This window comes from Scardinius erythrophthalmus (assembly GCF_964197995.2).
Source record: "Scardinius erythrophthalmus genome assembly, chromosome: 4".
Taxonomy (NCBI): domain Eukaryota; kingdom Metazoa; phylum Chordata; class Actinopteri; order Cypriniformes; family Leuciscidae; genus Scardinius; species Scardinius erythrophthalmus.
The window spans coordinates 5,242,359-5,259,350 of NC_138224.1; the positions used below are offsets into that span (position 1 = coordinate 5,242,359).

At 38.2% G+C, this 16,992-nt stretch overlaps 2 protein-coding genes across 2 annotated transcripts in view; both read left to right on the forward strand.

The window, feature by feature from the left end:
• Positions 1-305: 305 nt before the first annotated feature.
• Positions 306-6,658, forward strand: tnni4a (troponin I4a). Its single transcript, XM_081363729.1, has 7 exons — positions 306-346; positions 2,272-2,375; positions 2,964-3,011; positions 4,293-4,424; positions 4,578-4,667; positions 5,761-5,931; positions 6,184-6,658. Exons 2-7 carry the CDS (start codon positions 2,340-2,342, stop codon positions 6,268-6,270), a joined length of 564 nt encoding a protein of 187 aa, XP_081219855.1. The 5' UTR covers positions 306-346; positions 2,272-2,339; the 3' UTR covers positions 6,271-6,658.
• Positions 6,659-10,072: 3,414 nt separating this feature from the next.
• cald1a (caldesmon 1a) overlaps positions 10,073-16,992 on the forward strand; it is a 52,814-nt gene continuing 45,894 nt past the window's right edge. Inside the window, 1 exon segment of the mRNA XM_081363722.1 lies at positions 10,073-10,191. The gene's annotated coding sequence lies outside the window, so the exon portion shown is untranslated.

The following is a 16,992-nucleotide window of genomic DNA, read 5'->3' on the forward strand; positions in this document are numbered from 1 at the left end:
CACCCAGAGTCTTTGTTGTCTTTAGGGAGGCCGTGGGAATCTTAATCACCTGAATATATGAATTATAATACATGGGAATTTGTCTTTTATAAAAACCTATAACATTTTTTGTGCTGGATCAACCACACGCATGTGACTCAGAGGGATAATGAGCGTTAATTGTGTGTTTGTGTTCCAGAACAATGGTGTGCCAAAAGGTGGCATTGATGGGAGGCGCTGTGGTGAGTTATTTTAGTTGGCCATTCACATGTGAGAGGTGAGGCATGAATCAATCATTGAAAACCACACTACGCCGTCTCCCTCGTACATCACTCCTCTGTTCACGCTCCTGGACTCCTCTTCAAAGGTAAGAGCCTTGTTTCAATGCTTTTTTATCATGTCTAACAGTCTGCCATAGAAATCAAAGGTCCACTTCAGAGGTCTTTTAAGTTAGAGAGCAAAGAGTGGTTGAAGAGTCTTTTGAATTGAGCAAATGGAAGGGTTCGCTTTCTTTGCTTGAGTTTTTATTTATTTTTGCATGTTTTTAAGCATGATTAATGGCATGCAGTCTAATGGTGTGGGATATTGTGAGGTGAATGACAGGGTGTCTGGAACATGACTGGAACGACATTCTGGGTAGACTTTGTTGGTTGATCGTTTGATATACAGTTACAGTTGATGTTGCCAATGTATTGGATACAGGCCTATATATCCTCCCATGTTGTTTTACACCATCGAACTATAGACAATCATAAACTAGTTAACAATGAGGGGTCTTTATAAAAATGCATAGGAACATATTTTGACTGATTTTTTGTTTAGTTTTGACCTGCAAATTGTAGTTCTAGGGTGTGTTCACACTTGTAGTGATACATTTAGTCCTGGTTCGCTTATCTTTCACACTGTCATTTTTAACACCAAACCTAAAGATACAAAACTACAACAACAACAAAAGTGCCGTATATTTTGTGATACAACTTGTCGAACATCCAAAACAATGCTGTGTGCTGGGCCAAATGCGTTCGCTGTATGTGCGTACGTATGATGGTAGCTGAGAACTCGTGAAGAGCTTCTAAAACGTGTAAAGGAGTCAAAACAGTGGCAGAAATCCCCCTGTCACACACACAAACAAAGATCTGCTGCGAGGAAATGCGGTTCTGACACTTGTACTGAACTGTAAAGGGCAAAGTCGCGACTATGACGTGGAAAAAACAGATATGCTTGAGCACTCTGTCCTATTCAGGGTCGAATCTTGAGACATCATGTCCTGTTTTGGTTCGTTTACATGTCTTTGGTCCGTGTTTCGTTCATATTTCAGTCAAACAGCACCAGAGTTCATTTGAAAGTGGACTGAGACCCATCTTTTCATCGGTCTCGGCCCGCTTGTTTGGAGCGCACCAGGGTTCGGATGGCAGCGTTCCTCAAGAATGTCAAACATGAAGGTCATTGACTCGATTGCCTCTTGCCAAAGTCAAGCCATTCAAGGACATTAACATTAGCAGGACCAAAGCCAAAACAGAGTAGATGCCAACAAGCTGTTGAGCGTTTGTCATTTACAACTAATATGTGACATTATTCCCCTCAGGTTATATCAGTTTTCTCTTTAATACACAATAAACTGTTGCTGGATCCCTCTTGTGAGTGTGTGAAGTTGCACCAGATTTATTTTCACTAAATGGCAGTTTTCAGACACTGTGTCATCAATATCTCCCATCACAGCATTGAATTCACACTCAAGAGTGTTTTGTCTGCGCTTCACACCCATTCCGCCTCTAAATTTCATCCCTCAACACCATTTTCCCAGAGGAACCCCATTAACCCCTGCTCAGAGTCATCCTGCCCGCTGCGCAGCGGTCAATGAGACAGTCAAGGTCACTGTTTCTCCAAGTGGCCAAAATGTCACGACCCCGATCTCTTTGAACCACAAGATGTAATGAATGTATCTTTGAAGATGCTGAGAAAATCGCTGATGTGCACAGAGAGATGGTTTATTATATTGGTGGAGTGAAGGTCACGGTTCTTCCGTGTTTGTGTCACAGTGATGACCGGTATTAAAGCGAAACCCAATGTCCGGTAACTGTCTGCATATTGGAATTGCTCTAGTGGATCTGTAGCTTTCGATGTCAAAGATTTAATGCATTTAAACATGCTTTTTTTAGGAGCAACCCTTGACTCTGGCGTCACTCATAATCCATGACAGTTGTTTGGCATTTGACTAGTGATGCCTGACGTGTTTAGATATGAATGGTGAAGTGCTGGATGATGACCACAATTATTTTGGCTCTCTTTCAGGTCACATAGTGTATTTCAGACATGTCTGAGGGGTGAGTGTTATCTTTATTAAACTATTGAACCTGTCAATGTCATACTCATCCAAAACTGCTTATTTACACCAGGTAATGAACTGTAAATTCATATTTTCTTTGCAAGCGGCCAAAACATTTTTCTGTAAAATACATGAATCTAGATGCTCTTTAATAAAACTTCATATACCGTTATATAATATTTGTGTTTTTGTTTTTTTGTTTGTTTACATGCAATGATATCTTCACAGACCGGTAAGTGAATTACCAACACAGTTGTTATGAGGGTTTTAAGTCTTGTTTTGTTCCTGATTGTTTCTCTTTTTTCATGATGATTAACAGTTGAAAGTAGCAGTGCACGGGGTGGTGTCTCTATATATTAAAGTCTAGTAAATGTTGGAATCAATGATCCTAATCCAGCTCTAAATGGTTTTTAGTCGCTCAGTGATTCTGTAAGGACACTGAACAGCATGTTAAAAACTAATCTGCACTGTAGGTTTGCTCTGGTCTGCTTAAAACTATACTGTACCACTGAGCCCTCAGCTTGGCAGTTCAGACAGTAATCAGGTCAGACAGTTAATTCATGAATCACAGTGTGTGTAGATTAGACCCACTCACAGGATTGTCTTAACAGGACCACAGACTATAAAGAGCTCGGCTTAACTCTTCTTGTTCTTGCAGAAAAAGACCAAATCCAAATACTCTGCAACACGCAGACTTCTGCTAAAGGTGGGTCAGAAACAAAACTGAACATTTCAAGTATGATGACACACACACACACACACACTCAGACGTTGGCTTTCCATGTTTTATCGGGACATTCCATAGACATAATTATTTTTATTCTGTACCGTCTGTATATTCTATAGCCTAACCCTAAACCTACCTATCACAGAAAACGTTCTGCATAAATGGCACTTAGTATGATTTATAAGCTTATTTTAATCATAGGGACCAAAAAATGTCCCCACAAGGACAAGGATTTCAGATATTGCCATCTTTTGCCAGGGCTACACACACACACACACGCACACACACACACACACACGTATGTGTGTTAAAGCAGCCATGTATAGCTTACAATTTTGTAAATACACATTAATTCTTCAGTAAATCAGTTTGAATCATTATTTTTACAGTCATTTTTGGGATTATGATATTTCATTGTATGCACAATTATATTTGTGTAATTAATTAAATGTGTATATTTTATTTATTTTATTGTGTGTGTGTGTGTGTGTGTGTGTGTGTGTGTGTGTGTGTGTGTGTGTGTGTGTGTGTGTGTGTGTGTGTGTGTGTATATGTACAATATGTATACAGTATATATGTGTGTGTGTTTTTTTTATTTTATTATATGTGTGTATATAATTTTATATATGGAAGTGAATAGGGCCAGTTTTTTGAAAATTAAAAAAACAATGTAAGGCTTTTATAAAAGCACATTCATTCTTCTATAAAGCTGTTTAAATCCTAATTATACATATAATAATAATTATAATGCAGTCAGTTTATAATATTTCATTGTTATATTAATGAATATCTCATCTTATGCTAAAATCATGTTAACACACACATTATTCACATTATTCACATACTGTTGAAACAAATGGATTGGCCCAATTAAATTTTATTATAAATGCTGTACTATAACCCGGATTTTTGCATTTTTTTAAATACAGTGTGTGTGTGTGTGTGTGTGTGTGTGTGTGTGTGTGTGTGTGTGTGTGTGTGTGTGTGTGTGTGTGTGTGTGTGTGTGTGTGTGTGTGTGTGTGTGTGTGTGTGTGTGTGCATGCCAAGTGCGCGTGTGTGTGTGTGTGTGTGTGTGTGTGTGTGTGTGTGTGTGTGTGTGTGTGTGTGTGTGTGTGTGTGTGTGTGTGTGTGTGTGTGTGTGTGCGTCCTGCACTTCCCACTATAATTTGTAGTAGTGCCTTAAATTCAGCACAAATGAAGAATTATGTATTTTATACTAGCATGACACCTCTCTCACCTTTTCCTCGCTTGACCCTCAGAGCAAACTGCTGAGAAAGGCAGAAAGTTTGCTGGTGAAAGAAAAAGAGCAGAAAGATTTGGAGAGAGAAAACACCCTGAGGGAGAGAGCGCCGCCCCTCAACCTCTCCGGCCTGTCTATCCAAGAACTGCAGGTGCGAAACTTTACTATGTCAGATATTTACATTGAGAGCTTTTACTGCGGCCAGATGACCGTGTCCCGAATATCTCTCGACATATTATAAGCATGGTGTTCGCGGTGTTTACATTAGCCATTTGGGTTTATGTATCATCATCTGTCTTTGCAGGAGCTTTGCAGAGATTTGCACCACAAGATTGACGTTGTGGATGAAGTGCGATATGACCTTAATATAAAAGTTGCCAGAAATGATGCAGAGGTATGTGAATGGAGAATGTGCATATGTTTGGGATCGGTATGATTTATGGCAGTATTAATATGATCAAAAATACAGTAAAAACAGTAATATTGTGATTATTACAGTAATATATCATGATTAAAATTTTTCAAAATGTAATTTATTCCAGTGATGCAAAGCTGAATTTTCAGCATCTTTACTCCAGTCCTCGGTGTCACATGATCCATTATGTAGCATTTACTACAGTTGACCGAGTGGATCATCAGGTAGTCCGAGCTGGTGTGAGTGAGTGGAGGAGGGGATTAATTTGCATATTCATTGCGTATACGAAATTAAAGGTGGTATCAGTGATTTCAGGCCCAAAAATATTTTATCACATTCATCTAATCTTTCCTAACGATCCGCTAACTGCCCGCCCCATAAGCATGCCGTCAAAAAAACGCGTCTCTGTAGGCAGCCTAGGCTCTGAGATCTGCACACAAAAACAATTGGTTTAGCCAAACACTCAAAACCAAAACAAATAGTGTTCCAACCAATCACCGACAGGGGGAGGGTGTTGTGAGGTTTTGAGCCAGCTTTTTCTTCAGCTCTGACTTCGCGTGCAGCCGTGCACGAGCACAAAACCTCACAACACCCTCCCCCTGTAGGTGATTGGTTGGAACACTATTTGTTTTGGTTTTGGGTGTTTGGCTAAACCATTTGTTTTTGTGTGCAGATCTCAGAGCCTAGGCTGCCTACAGAGACGCGTTTTTTTGACGGCATGCTTATGGGGCGGGCAGCTAGTGGATCGTTAGGAAAGATTAGATGAATGTGATAAAATATTTTTGGGCCTGAAATCACTGATACCACCTTTAAGCAAGGCTATAGAGTTACATTCAAGCTATATTAAAGCATGAAGAAATTATTTTTCACAGGAAAAAAAAAAAACGTTTAAATATGTCGTTTTGATGAATTTTTTGAGGGATAAAATTATTGACTGCAAAGGGACTTTGGACCCCCCGGTGTATATCCTATAGAAAATCTAAAATATTTTGTAAAATATGTAAGTTATTTCGCTGATACAACCACTTTACAGATTTATTAACAAAGACCTGATGTATTTGTTTGTTACCAGATTCTCTCATTAACCCAGAAGATCTATGAACTGAAGGGAAAAATGAAGCGGCCGAACCTAAAAAGGGTGAAGGTGTCGGCAGACGCCAAGCTGGGAGCGCTGACGGACTCCAGAGTCACGAAATCTGACTTCAAAGCAAACCTCAAAACAGTTAAAAAGGAAGAAGAAAAGGTAACACTCAGTGTTATAATATACTTCAGCTCATTTGCTCAGATGTGCTGTGTCTAAAGAGACGTGTTATTTCTTTAAAGGCCTAGTGGTGATGAAATATTGGCATTTCAACCGCCCCGTCTGTCTGTCTGTCTGTCTGTCTGACGCGTGTTGCCACGGTCCGCCGTGCCTGTGCAACCATTTGAGTTGCTCTCATCTCTGATTTTCTGTCTGTCTCACTGAAGCATTTTCTCTCCATTTTCTCTCCATCAGAAGGAGGAGGTCACGGACTGGAGGAAAAACGTGGAGGCCATGTCAGGCATGGAGGGCAGAAAGAAGCTTTTCAACTCCGGACAGTAGCCGAAAAGAGGTCGCAACGGATAAAGGGGCATCTTGATGCAAAGCTCATGTCGTTTGTTTGAATTTTAATCACCTTGAACATTATTTTATGGTAAATTATTCATTTATTTTGTCAGCCAGCTGTGGCTTGCACACGATATTAAATTGCGATTTGCTGCGATTAAAACGTGTGAGCACAGCCCGTAGAGAGGGGTTCGATAATAGAACAACCTCATATTCATATCATATCATATCATATCAACTGTGTAAATATTTGCTTCGTATTTAGTGTTGATTGAAACCAATGAGGCTACTGTTTACCCTCGGGTGAAGAGCATGATTATTTTATGGCCTGTTTGTAGTTTACAAACAGAAAATTGTTTAATTTTTAATAAAAGCTTATTGAGTGAATTAGGAAGTTGGAGTCCTTCATTAAAAGATCAAACATTTGATTAAAACACGCTTTAATGTCAATGCCACAGGAACTGCATGTTAAATACCCAGTTAGAAGCAGTTTTAGCGGTTGACCTACAGATGGCACTCTGCATTTATATTACGGTAAACTGAACTGACATTCTGTCAACACCAGGGGGAGACAAAGGCACACAAACCTCACAGCAGGCCTCAAGTGAAGCCTTAAATAAACCGTGTGATCGTCACAACTAGAATATCAGTGAAAGACAAAGGAGAAGATGTGCATCATCTGGTTTACATCTGGAATCGGACATTGTGTCTGTTGACAGGTTTAGTATTGTTTAGAAAAGGAAGTACAGGGAGGTCAAGGGAAGAAATTTGGGAGGCACTGTATCCTCTATTACCACACAGATGGCAAGCTGGCAGATATGACATCAGTCATCAAGACCTGAGTCAGCACAACCAGTTCAGCACAGCAAAACGCTTTAGGTCAAAACAGACTGTTTAAATCACCAGAAGAACCGAAATCTGTCAATTCAGTGCAACTAAACCAGTGAAGTTTTGGGATAAATGTTTTTGTAGGCTAAATGTGGATATGAACAGTTGACATGATATAACTGTGGCTATACCTTACCTAAAACGAATAATTCTTTAAATTAGTCATAACACTTTACAACAAGGTTCCATTTGTTAAAGGTAGAGACTTCGGAGTGACTAACAATAGCAAGTTTGAAAGCATAAGATCACTCTCCCTTCAGAGCGTCTCAAAGCCACGCCTTCCCCAAAACACATGAATACGTACAGTAAAGTTTGCAAAGCAAAAGCATTAAGTTACCTCATGTCTCAAAGCACATACTGTAACATTACAATAATAATGAACATAACTTAGACTGCTGCAGATTCATTTCGGCATTGACTGTGTTGTCATTAAAAAGCATAGTTCTGGGTCTGAGGACATGAACGGCTCCAGGTAGAACGTCACGGGTTGGGATATCTTAATTAAGGTAATTACGACATGGCGTGAATTGAATTCGGACCGAATGCAATGATTGGACAAACATTTTTTGGTCCTTAGACTTCCATAGAAGATATATATATGTAGGCCTACTTTTTTTTATATTTAGACCACTTCTATTATTGATTGCTATCAGGATGTGAAGAGAGTTTCAACCAGTCTTCCCTATCCTTAACATTAGTTAACTATATTAGTTAACATGAGCTAACGATTAAAATACTTCTAAAGAATTGATTAATCTTGGTTAATGTTAATTTCAACATTTACTAATAGGCTACAGTATAAAAATTAAAAAGATGTCTTTTATTAATTAATGTTAACAAAGATTAATAAATACTGTTGCAAATGTATTGCTCATTGTGAGTTAATGCATATAAACTAATTCGACATTATAATGAAGTAAAACTTAATTAGTTATTATGCATGCAGATTTATGTTTTGGAAAAAATAAATAATTAAAAGGGTATACACTTTCTCTTATGAATTCATTTAAATTTTAACTTAAAATATTTATTTTAAAAATATGTGCATAATACACATGTTGTGTAGCAAGCACTGCAAGTTTTCCATTTGTCCAAACACATAAAAAAGAAAAAATGCCATCCAAATGCTTTTTCAAGTGGATCAAAGTTATTTTGAAACCTTAGTGCATAATCTTAAAGTATGCAGTATCTTTTTTACTATCCTATTAATGCAGGTTTCTCATTTTTATGATTAGCAGATGGATTTGGTTTAGATTGGATACAGATGCCGTCTCTTTGGCAATGTTAGACACACGTTGTTCTTCCTCCCTTAAAAATGACTTCCAAAGGTTCATTGTATCCTGCCGCACTTATTAATGCCAGGAAGGTTTAGGATCAGTGTGAGAGAAGTTGAGATCAAGGAGAATTATCAGATTGTTCTGAAACGTCTTCAGTTCACTGAATGTACTCAAGTGGATAACAGAGATGCTTCATATGCTTCTTGTATATTAAAATCACCTTGTACTGTTCATTAATTCCATAGTCCATTTGAATGTGTGTGTGCTTGGTTGCAGTTTAAATCCTCGACACCCACAATCATAAGGCCATCAGAGGTGGTTTTTGATACTGGCACTGATCACTTACAATTTTCTGTGATGTTAAACTCTCAATGCTTCAGACGGCCTGCAAAATAAGTTCATGCACTCCCATAGAGAGAGACAATCTTGAGAACTTCCCTCTCTTAAGAGCACAGAGCAAGTTAAGGCAAGCGGCTAATATTTTCAGGAACTCATATTTAATGTCCGAGGTTATCTGAGGCCATTCCCAGATGTTATAAACCAAAGCACATTATAAAAGTAAACATCTGAGATCCTCAGGCAAATATAGTGCAGGCAAAGCCCTCAGATCAAAAGACCAACAAATCTGGAGACTTCTCCTGTTTAACCAAATTACAGGCAAAACGATCGACATTTGACTGCTCTCGGTTTCCAATTCGTGGGAAAATACTAGGAGATATTTTGCTCGCACTTAAAGGTAAAGCACTTGAGCACTTCTGTTTCACCAGAGTCATACATGTAGAACAAATGAATCCTTGTTTTCCTTCAATGGTGTTTACTTGATTTATTTTCCAGAGATCAAGAATTCAATTTTCAGCTATTCTTTTTAATGTTGCCAAGACACACACACACACACACACACACACTGACATCGACCTCAGGTCTAATACTCTGGTCTGATTCTCACACAATACACTTACACACTCATTTTTTAGCAAAACACTCTTGCATCTCAGTATAAAGACAAAATCCACATCAGGGCTATAATTCGGTTCTCTATTTATTTATTGAGGTTATCAATAATAAATATCCTCTTGTGTATATATATATGAAGTTTAAGTTATATAAAAGTGACAAATAAATGTATAACTCCAATGTATATTCTTGGAGTGTTCTTCTTGTTGCTATGACCGATTGTTTTGTATATTGTAATGGACTATTTTTCTTCGCGGAAGCGTTAAGATAAGATTCAGGTAAATAATTTCAACTCAAATCAATATGTCATGATGACCACGTATTTATTTATTTGGTGAGTAGTCCTATTCATTTAATAATTGACCGTAATAATGAACCGTAACCAAAATAAATCGGTTCAGGGCGACGCAAAGTTATGTTTGGTCAAAGGTTGCCGTCAAATTGCTGTTTTCCAATTAAAGCTGCAGTCATAAATAATGAATATGTTTTCTTTGAGTAAGAAAACTCATATATACTTTTTGAATTGACATGAAATAATGATTTGATAAGAATACTACTACAATGCAATAGTGTTCGTTTCCTCTTCTAATGAAGGTTATGTTAGCAGAGATGACTGCACATGACTCGTGAAGGCGGAGGTCTGATGGAGCGAATAAAGGGAGGAGCTTCAGAAACTCAGAGAGAGTCTTGTTACTGAACGCTGGAGATTTGGGAGTGAAGGAGCAGCTCAAGTCATTTTCTCTTAGCAGGTTTCTTCGCACATCTAAAGGAAGCACACTTCTTTCGCCTCATAGCCCAGGTGAGTTTTACCATCACTGCCAGATGTTTGGATAAGAGTTTACTAACTTTAGGCGCTTTTCACAAACTCTTCCTGCTTTTTTGATAAAACATTAACCATTAAGCGTCAGTCTCAATGAAGTCTTTTGTTGAAAAACGTGGCTTATACTGCATGCATTTATATAGTTTGTTGGATATGATATATTATTTTGTATTTTAAGAAAGTTCTAGAAGTTCTAAGTGAAGAGGTACAGTTGCTTTGGAATACGAATGTACAAATATTTGTGCATTGGTATGTGCATTATAGGGAGTGTTATTTGAGTGTTAGGGATGCTATTTTTTTTTTTTTTATATTTAAGTCTCTTATGCTTTCGGTATTTCTTGTCCCCTTGGCTCCCACACCCACCCTTTTGCCAAACCCTTTAGAAAAAGGCCTTTGGGTGATTGACATCTGCCGAAACTATCTAAATAAGGCTGGGGAATGGAAATGGCATTTTGATACTCTGTTGACCTGATGAAATGTTTTTTTTTTTAAGTATGCTTTAATTATACTAAAAATTAACTTCCTGAGACTCCCCAAAAAAGTTTTAGATTTTTTTTTCATGTCATTACATTGTTGAGAGCATAAGAAACAAATGAAAAAAAAAAAAAAAACATTTTTGAAAAATTATATATTTTTTTCATTATGTTATGCTATGTACACTGTAGTGGACACCATGACTGTTGTTTAAAAAAATAAAATGACAAGAATGACATGTATAGGCAAAACTAATGGGTTTTATTTTATTTTATTCACCTATACATTTAAGTTTCAGGATTTTTTTTTAACCAAAATTTTAGTGAAGATGATTCTTAACTATGTTATGAAAGATATAATGGAATTAATTAAAATACAATTTTATTTCATGCAATATGCATGTAAGCATGTCCATAAATGCCATTCCCATTCAATACAATATCTATACATTGTATCTAATTTGCATATTAATGTGTTCTTGGGGCAACATGTAGCCTAATGAAAAAAAGAAGTGTAATAATGTGAGTAATCATTTTTCAGCATTTTCATAATGATATCTAATATTTCATTGGAAATAATGTCTTTCTTTCCCTATTCTCCCAAAATGACTGATAAACGTGATTTAAGTCCTGGTGTCCACTACAGTGGACATGTATGAAATCAATGCCCTAATATCACTAAAATTTTATGTTCACCACAGTAGACAAAAGTCTATCCTGAGTCCCATTATTGCAATGAACTCTTTTGGACTTGTTTTATAGGCCTATATATTTTTTGGGGGGGATTTTGTGTAAGTAGAGGACCATTCCTAGGCTTCTTTTGCATCCTATAGTCTACATACAGTAAGGAGGGCACCACTGTCCCAAGATTAGGTTTAGGGATGCTGTAACGCATTAAGATTCTCAGTGGTATTGTCCTAAGTGGATTTGGAGTTTTCTCTGCCTGCCTGACTCTCCACACTCTCTTCTCAAAATATTTGTGGAATGGAATCACCGGCCATAAACATTCTTATATTGTTTAATTCATGTCTGTTGTGGGATTTGGGATTGAGCTGAGGGGGTGGGGGGTTTAGACTGGATGCTCTAGGGAATTTCTCTGCTGGGAACCATTGAGTGCTTGTTGAACTAAAGCGATGCATTTATGAAGCATCTTGATTGTTGCTGTTTGCGTTTTGGCAGCGCAACCATAAATCCCGACCTACAAAGAATGCAAGCTCTGTACTTATTGCAAACTATTAAATTAATTTTATGGCCCCATTTACTAACACAACCGCACAGGCCAGGCTTCGATGTCTACTGAATGGCAGCTGCATATTTGGCTGATTCAGGCTATAATGTGCATGCAGCTTAGTACAGAATCTGTCAGATTGTTACTTGTGACCTCGTTTTATTGCTCTGACCTTTAGTTGTAGGAGTTAGAGCCTGAGGAAAGAGCTGAACGCAGAATAACCGAGTGATGTGCTGTCAGAGTAGCAGCACGGACAGACAGTGAAGCGGGCCAGTAATTGGCCATGAAATGGAATCTGATAACACTGTGGTGTTTGGAAAATATATGGGGAATGCCCTTGCCTTAAAAGGAACAGATCGAATATGGTGACATATGATTGGAATAGCCTCTGGAATGCAAAACAGCACTGTTTCCCCACATTTTGCACTTTTTCTCTCTTTTGGCTCCCTCTTTGTTGGGTTATGGTAACAGGCTTGCTGTAGGGGTTTAGATGGGTCCGTCTTAAAACAGACATGTCCAGAGTCACTCACGTGGAAAAAAACTCTTCTAAGTCACAATGACCTGGGAGAAGGTCCAAATTTTCTCCCTTGCCATAAGCACTTTCTACTGCCAAAAGGATGACTCTGTAATCCAAAGAGACAGATGGAATTTTTATGTTAAAGCCGCCAGCACTTGTTCATCTACCTTCGCTTTTGAGTGCCATGCCCACATCTCAACATCAAATCAACAACTGATTCATAGAACCAAGTCCCTGCCCAGGGGCGGATCTACGGGTGGGGATTGACAGTTTGCCCACCCTGTCAGATCCAGGGAAATGGATTATTTTTTTATTTTTTTATTAATATAATTTTCTAACGTTATTTGTTTTGTCATGCATTCAAACTTTATCCTAATATTAATAAGAAAATGCTAATTAGTCTCATCAGTTACGTCACGCCAGTACTAATGTTATGTTCTTATCCAGATTATGATTCTACCCGGATTCCAAATAGCAGCGCCCTTTTTATGTTATTACAAAAATGGCTAACCCGCTATCTATGACACATTTAAGAAAGAAACATGTCTAGACAAAGATGACAGGATGCCGTAACAACTTGGCACTGTTGTCTTTTGAAAGAGAACTAACAGATAATTCGAATTATGACGATATTATCAGCATCTTAAATTCAAAACAGCCGACTTTTTTAGAACAGACATCAGCCATAGTAAGCTATGGGTAGGTTTTTAGTCTGGCCCGCCGTGGTATGGTTATGCAATATTTACATTTAATATTTGTGGGCAAGGGGTTTTCTGAAATGTACATAAGCCACATGTACTGTATTAGCAATGGCAGGTTGTTGATACAGGACTCGGTATGATTTCTCTTCGTGATATAGTTGTTATTAGGACTCGGGTTGGATCTCTCTCTCTCCTGCTTTGTTTTTGTTTGAATTTTTTCACTTGGCAGCCGCTCACACTTGATCGCACTGTGCAATTAGAGCCGGTGCTTTAGTGCTTAAAAGTGAAGTATGTCGTTTCTGCGACACTAGTGGCACCTAGCCTAATACCCTGGAAATTCAGAGTTCTCGCGAGAGCACAAGTTGAATTTGCTCAGCGAGTTACTCTGGCGTCGAGTAATGATGCTCATTAAGTATGCCCTTGTATCCGAGCTGGACCAATCACATCAGGTTATCTGATATAGGCGGGCCAGAGGCGAGATGAACAGAAGACGACAGCGCTGTGACGTCGAAGTCATTAGTAAACATTGCAAGATGGCTATGGATGAACACCAGTTGTTTGAAACGGCTTTGGCCGCTACAATGAACGAGTTAGACTTGGCTTTTTATCTAAAAGAGGAACAGAAGACGGCGCTCAAATCGTTCCTTTGCAAGAAGGGCATTTTTGCTGTTTTGCCAACCGGATACGGCAAGAGTCTAATCTACCAGTTAGCTCCGCTGGTAGCTAAGCGTATGTGGCTTGTTGTGATTGGACGTAGTGTTGTCCAATTGCGTGCAGTGAGATTTTCAAATGCATGCTTGGTGCCGCCCCTCGAGCTGGACGATTTTCATTAGTCGATGCCAGACCATTAATCTTTCAGTTTGGATTTCCAGGCTAGGCACCTAACGCATTTTAAAAAAATAAAGTAACCTTGCAAACGGCCCTTCCGCGTGTCACGCCTGAAGCTCAAACATCACAAACACACCTCGTACTGGGGCTTGAGAAGGCATGTCACAACAGGGGGAAGGAGATAAAAGGTCCAACATATGAGGAATACTTTTAGCTGTGTTGCTATGTGTCATGAGTAAGCAGTTAAGTAGGCAACACTCTGCCTAGAGCTAACGTGAGCATCTTGCTTTTAATAAATCCATCCAACGTATTAGCATCATTTTTTGACATGATGCACCACAACTATTTGAGGCTGTTCATTCGGTACATGAAATGAAACTTTAGAAATTGGAACATTTGTCTTTTTGACAGTGCGTGATGATGTTGTATTGAAGCGTATTTTGTAGCAGATAACCCGATTGCATGTTGCAATGCAATACCCCATTAGACGTGTTCATGACCTGTTTAATCTTTATCTTACATACTTGACTATTGTCTCAGCACATTGTAAAAAGTTATAAAGGGATACAGTAGGGAAAAAAATGTAAACGTTGCACTTTGATTCTGGGATCTTACGTTTGCCTATAGAACACTGAGGTTTGAGATGAAGTGCCGCTTAGGGACATTAAGCACCTGTTGGCATACATAATATCAAAAATATTGTGATTTCTTGTTGAGTTATGGTGTCGTTCCTTTTTGCTTTGGATGATTTCAGGATGAAGTGTTAGAGCTATTTAATTCTCCCTGGTCGTTGTTTTAATTCATTAAGCTTTTTTTCACATTAGGTGTCAACTTCTAATGATCATAATATGAAATGAAATGAGTCATTTTATATCACAGTAACAGTATCTATCACAATATAGGTATTGTTAGTTATTTTCCTGGAAAGATGACATTTGTGACATCTTTAATACCAATTTAAATGGCACTCTTTTTTTCTTTACTTGCTTACATATTTATTGATTTATAACATAATGACATAAGATTATTCATGACAAATTATTAAGTTTAGCATTACTTCAGAAACCGCTGCTTTACATTTATATAACACTATATTTAAGTACTAAAGACTAATAACAGTAATGCAGTATGGCTGGATTAGCTGCATTTGAGCACATCAGTTGAAATCTATGTTAATATGGCAGGTTGTGATGTTCTTTGGTACATGTAAAATACAGTTACTAGAGTGTCTTCAGCAGACATAAGCGGCATGTCACATCAAAACTAACTCGCGCCTACTATAATCAATGGAGCTGGCACCCGTCTGTAACAGCATGAGTAGATTATAGTTTTCTTTGGTGTCAGACTACAAGTAGAAAAAGTATAGCTGACACATTTCTGCTGTCATATGGTAAACAGTCTCATACTACCCTATTTGGGCATTTTTGAACCCTCTAGATTAATGTCTTTCTGCTTCTTATCTGGTTTAGTCTACATTCATGACTTGTTTTATCAAGAGCACTACATTTGCCAAAGCTCTATTTGGATCCTTCAAATGCATCAAAACATGTAATTATATTTGACTTGAGCTGACAATTTAATTTGCAAGTTTGCATTATAGAGGTTCTCCTTCAATGTGCAAAACAATTTTCCAGATATGAAACTCCCATCGCTGTGCTAAAATCACATTTGGTTATCCACAAAAAGATTTAGGCTCATAATGCATTCTCTTTCTGTTTTTATTACGCATTCAGTACAAAGCATCCTCAGAGTAATTGTGTAAGCAGAGCTAAAATAACGTTTATTTTAGATGACTCTTGTAAAATGTTCAATTAACTTTTTGTTAGTGTGATTGACGTGCGGCAGAAACCTCAGGAGATGCAGCTCTCTAACCCTTCCCCCTTCATATGTTCAGCTATTCCTCTGCTGCTTTGAATCTGATAGCCTGTAATTTTAAAGCACTGGATCCAGGAACCGCAGTTGTGTAACGCTGCAACGTTTCTGAGCTTTCTCAGAACTGCTGGATCTGCTGAGCTCCAAAACCAGTGGTGACAATCGGGAAACGCAGCGAAACGGGGGCATTCCTCTATTGTGAAGTCAGAGCCATCTGAAACTGTAGCTGATGTTTATTTAGGTCCCTGCAAATATGCAATAAGTGCCCCAGATGTTTTGTTAGTAATATATAAATTTGAAATTCCTCCCGCCTTTTACATTAAGTCCTTCTGCAGCAGGATTCCATTTTTTTTTTTTTTTTTCTGCTGTAATTTGACTTTGTGGTCTGTTTGTTGTCCTTTTATTGAGACGGCAGGTTTCAGTGGAGAAGTCTAATGGTGCCTGGCCTCGGGCTTTGAGGAGATCTTAAGTGCACTAGGCTCTTGCTCAGACCGTTGGTTTGTCAGGATTTTTCAGGGGTGATGAAGGCTGATGGACATTTATGCTTCTCTGCTAAGTCTGTCAAGGACAGAAGCACATTTGATATCAACTTTAGTGAGAATGCTTCAGTTTGGAATGAAAGATGACAACTGAGAAGCTGTCAATTGTCTGCCTTGAGAATGTAGCCAGTTTTAGAATAAGGAAACGTCTATTTTGGGGACGTAATCGTTGTTTTTGCTTGGCTGCAATACAAAGAACTTAATTATAGCCCAGCCATCTAAAGCTGTGACTTTAAGGGGCTAGTTCACCTAGAAATTAAAAAAATGTCATCATTTACTTATCTTCATGTGGCATTGACTTTCACTGTATGGCCAAGAAAAAATAAGCAATTTTTTCAAATGATCTTTTGTGCTATACGAAAATCATACAGGTGTGGAATTGCATTAGGGTAAATGATGATAGAATTCTAATTTTTGGGTGAACTGTCCCTTTAAGACCAAGCAGCATCATCGTTGGACATTTACATTTATGCATAGGAGATGCTTTTTATCCAAAGCAACCTGGATTGCATTGAAGGTGAACTTGTTATCAGTTCATGCATCCCTTTTAAGCTACTGGAATGTTCATTGGTCTGAATGAACATGCAAATGGTTTGTGCCAATCAATCCTATTATGACTAAC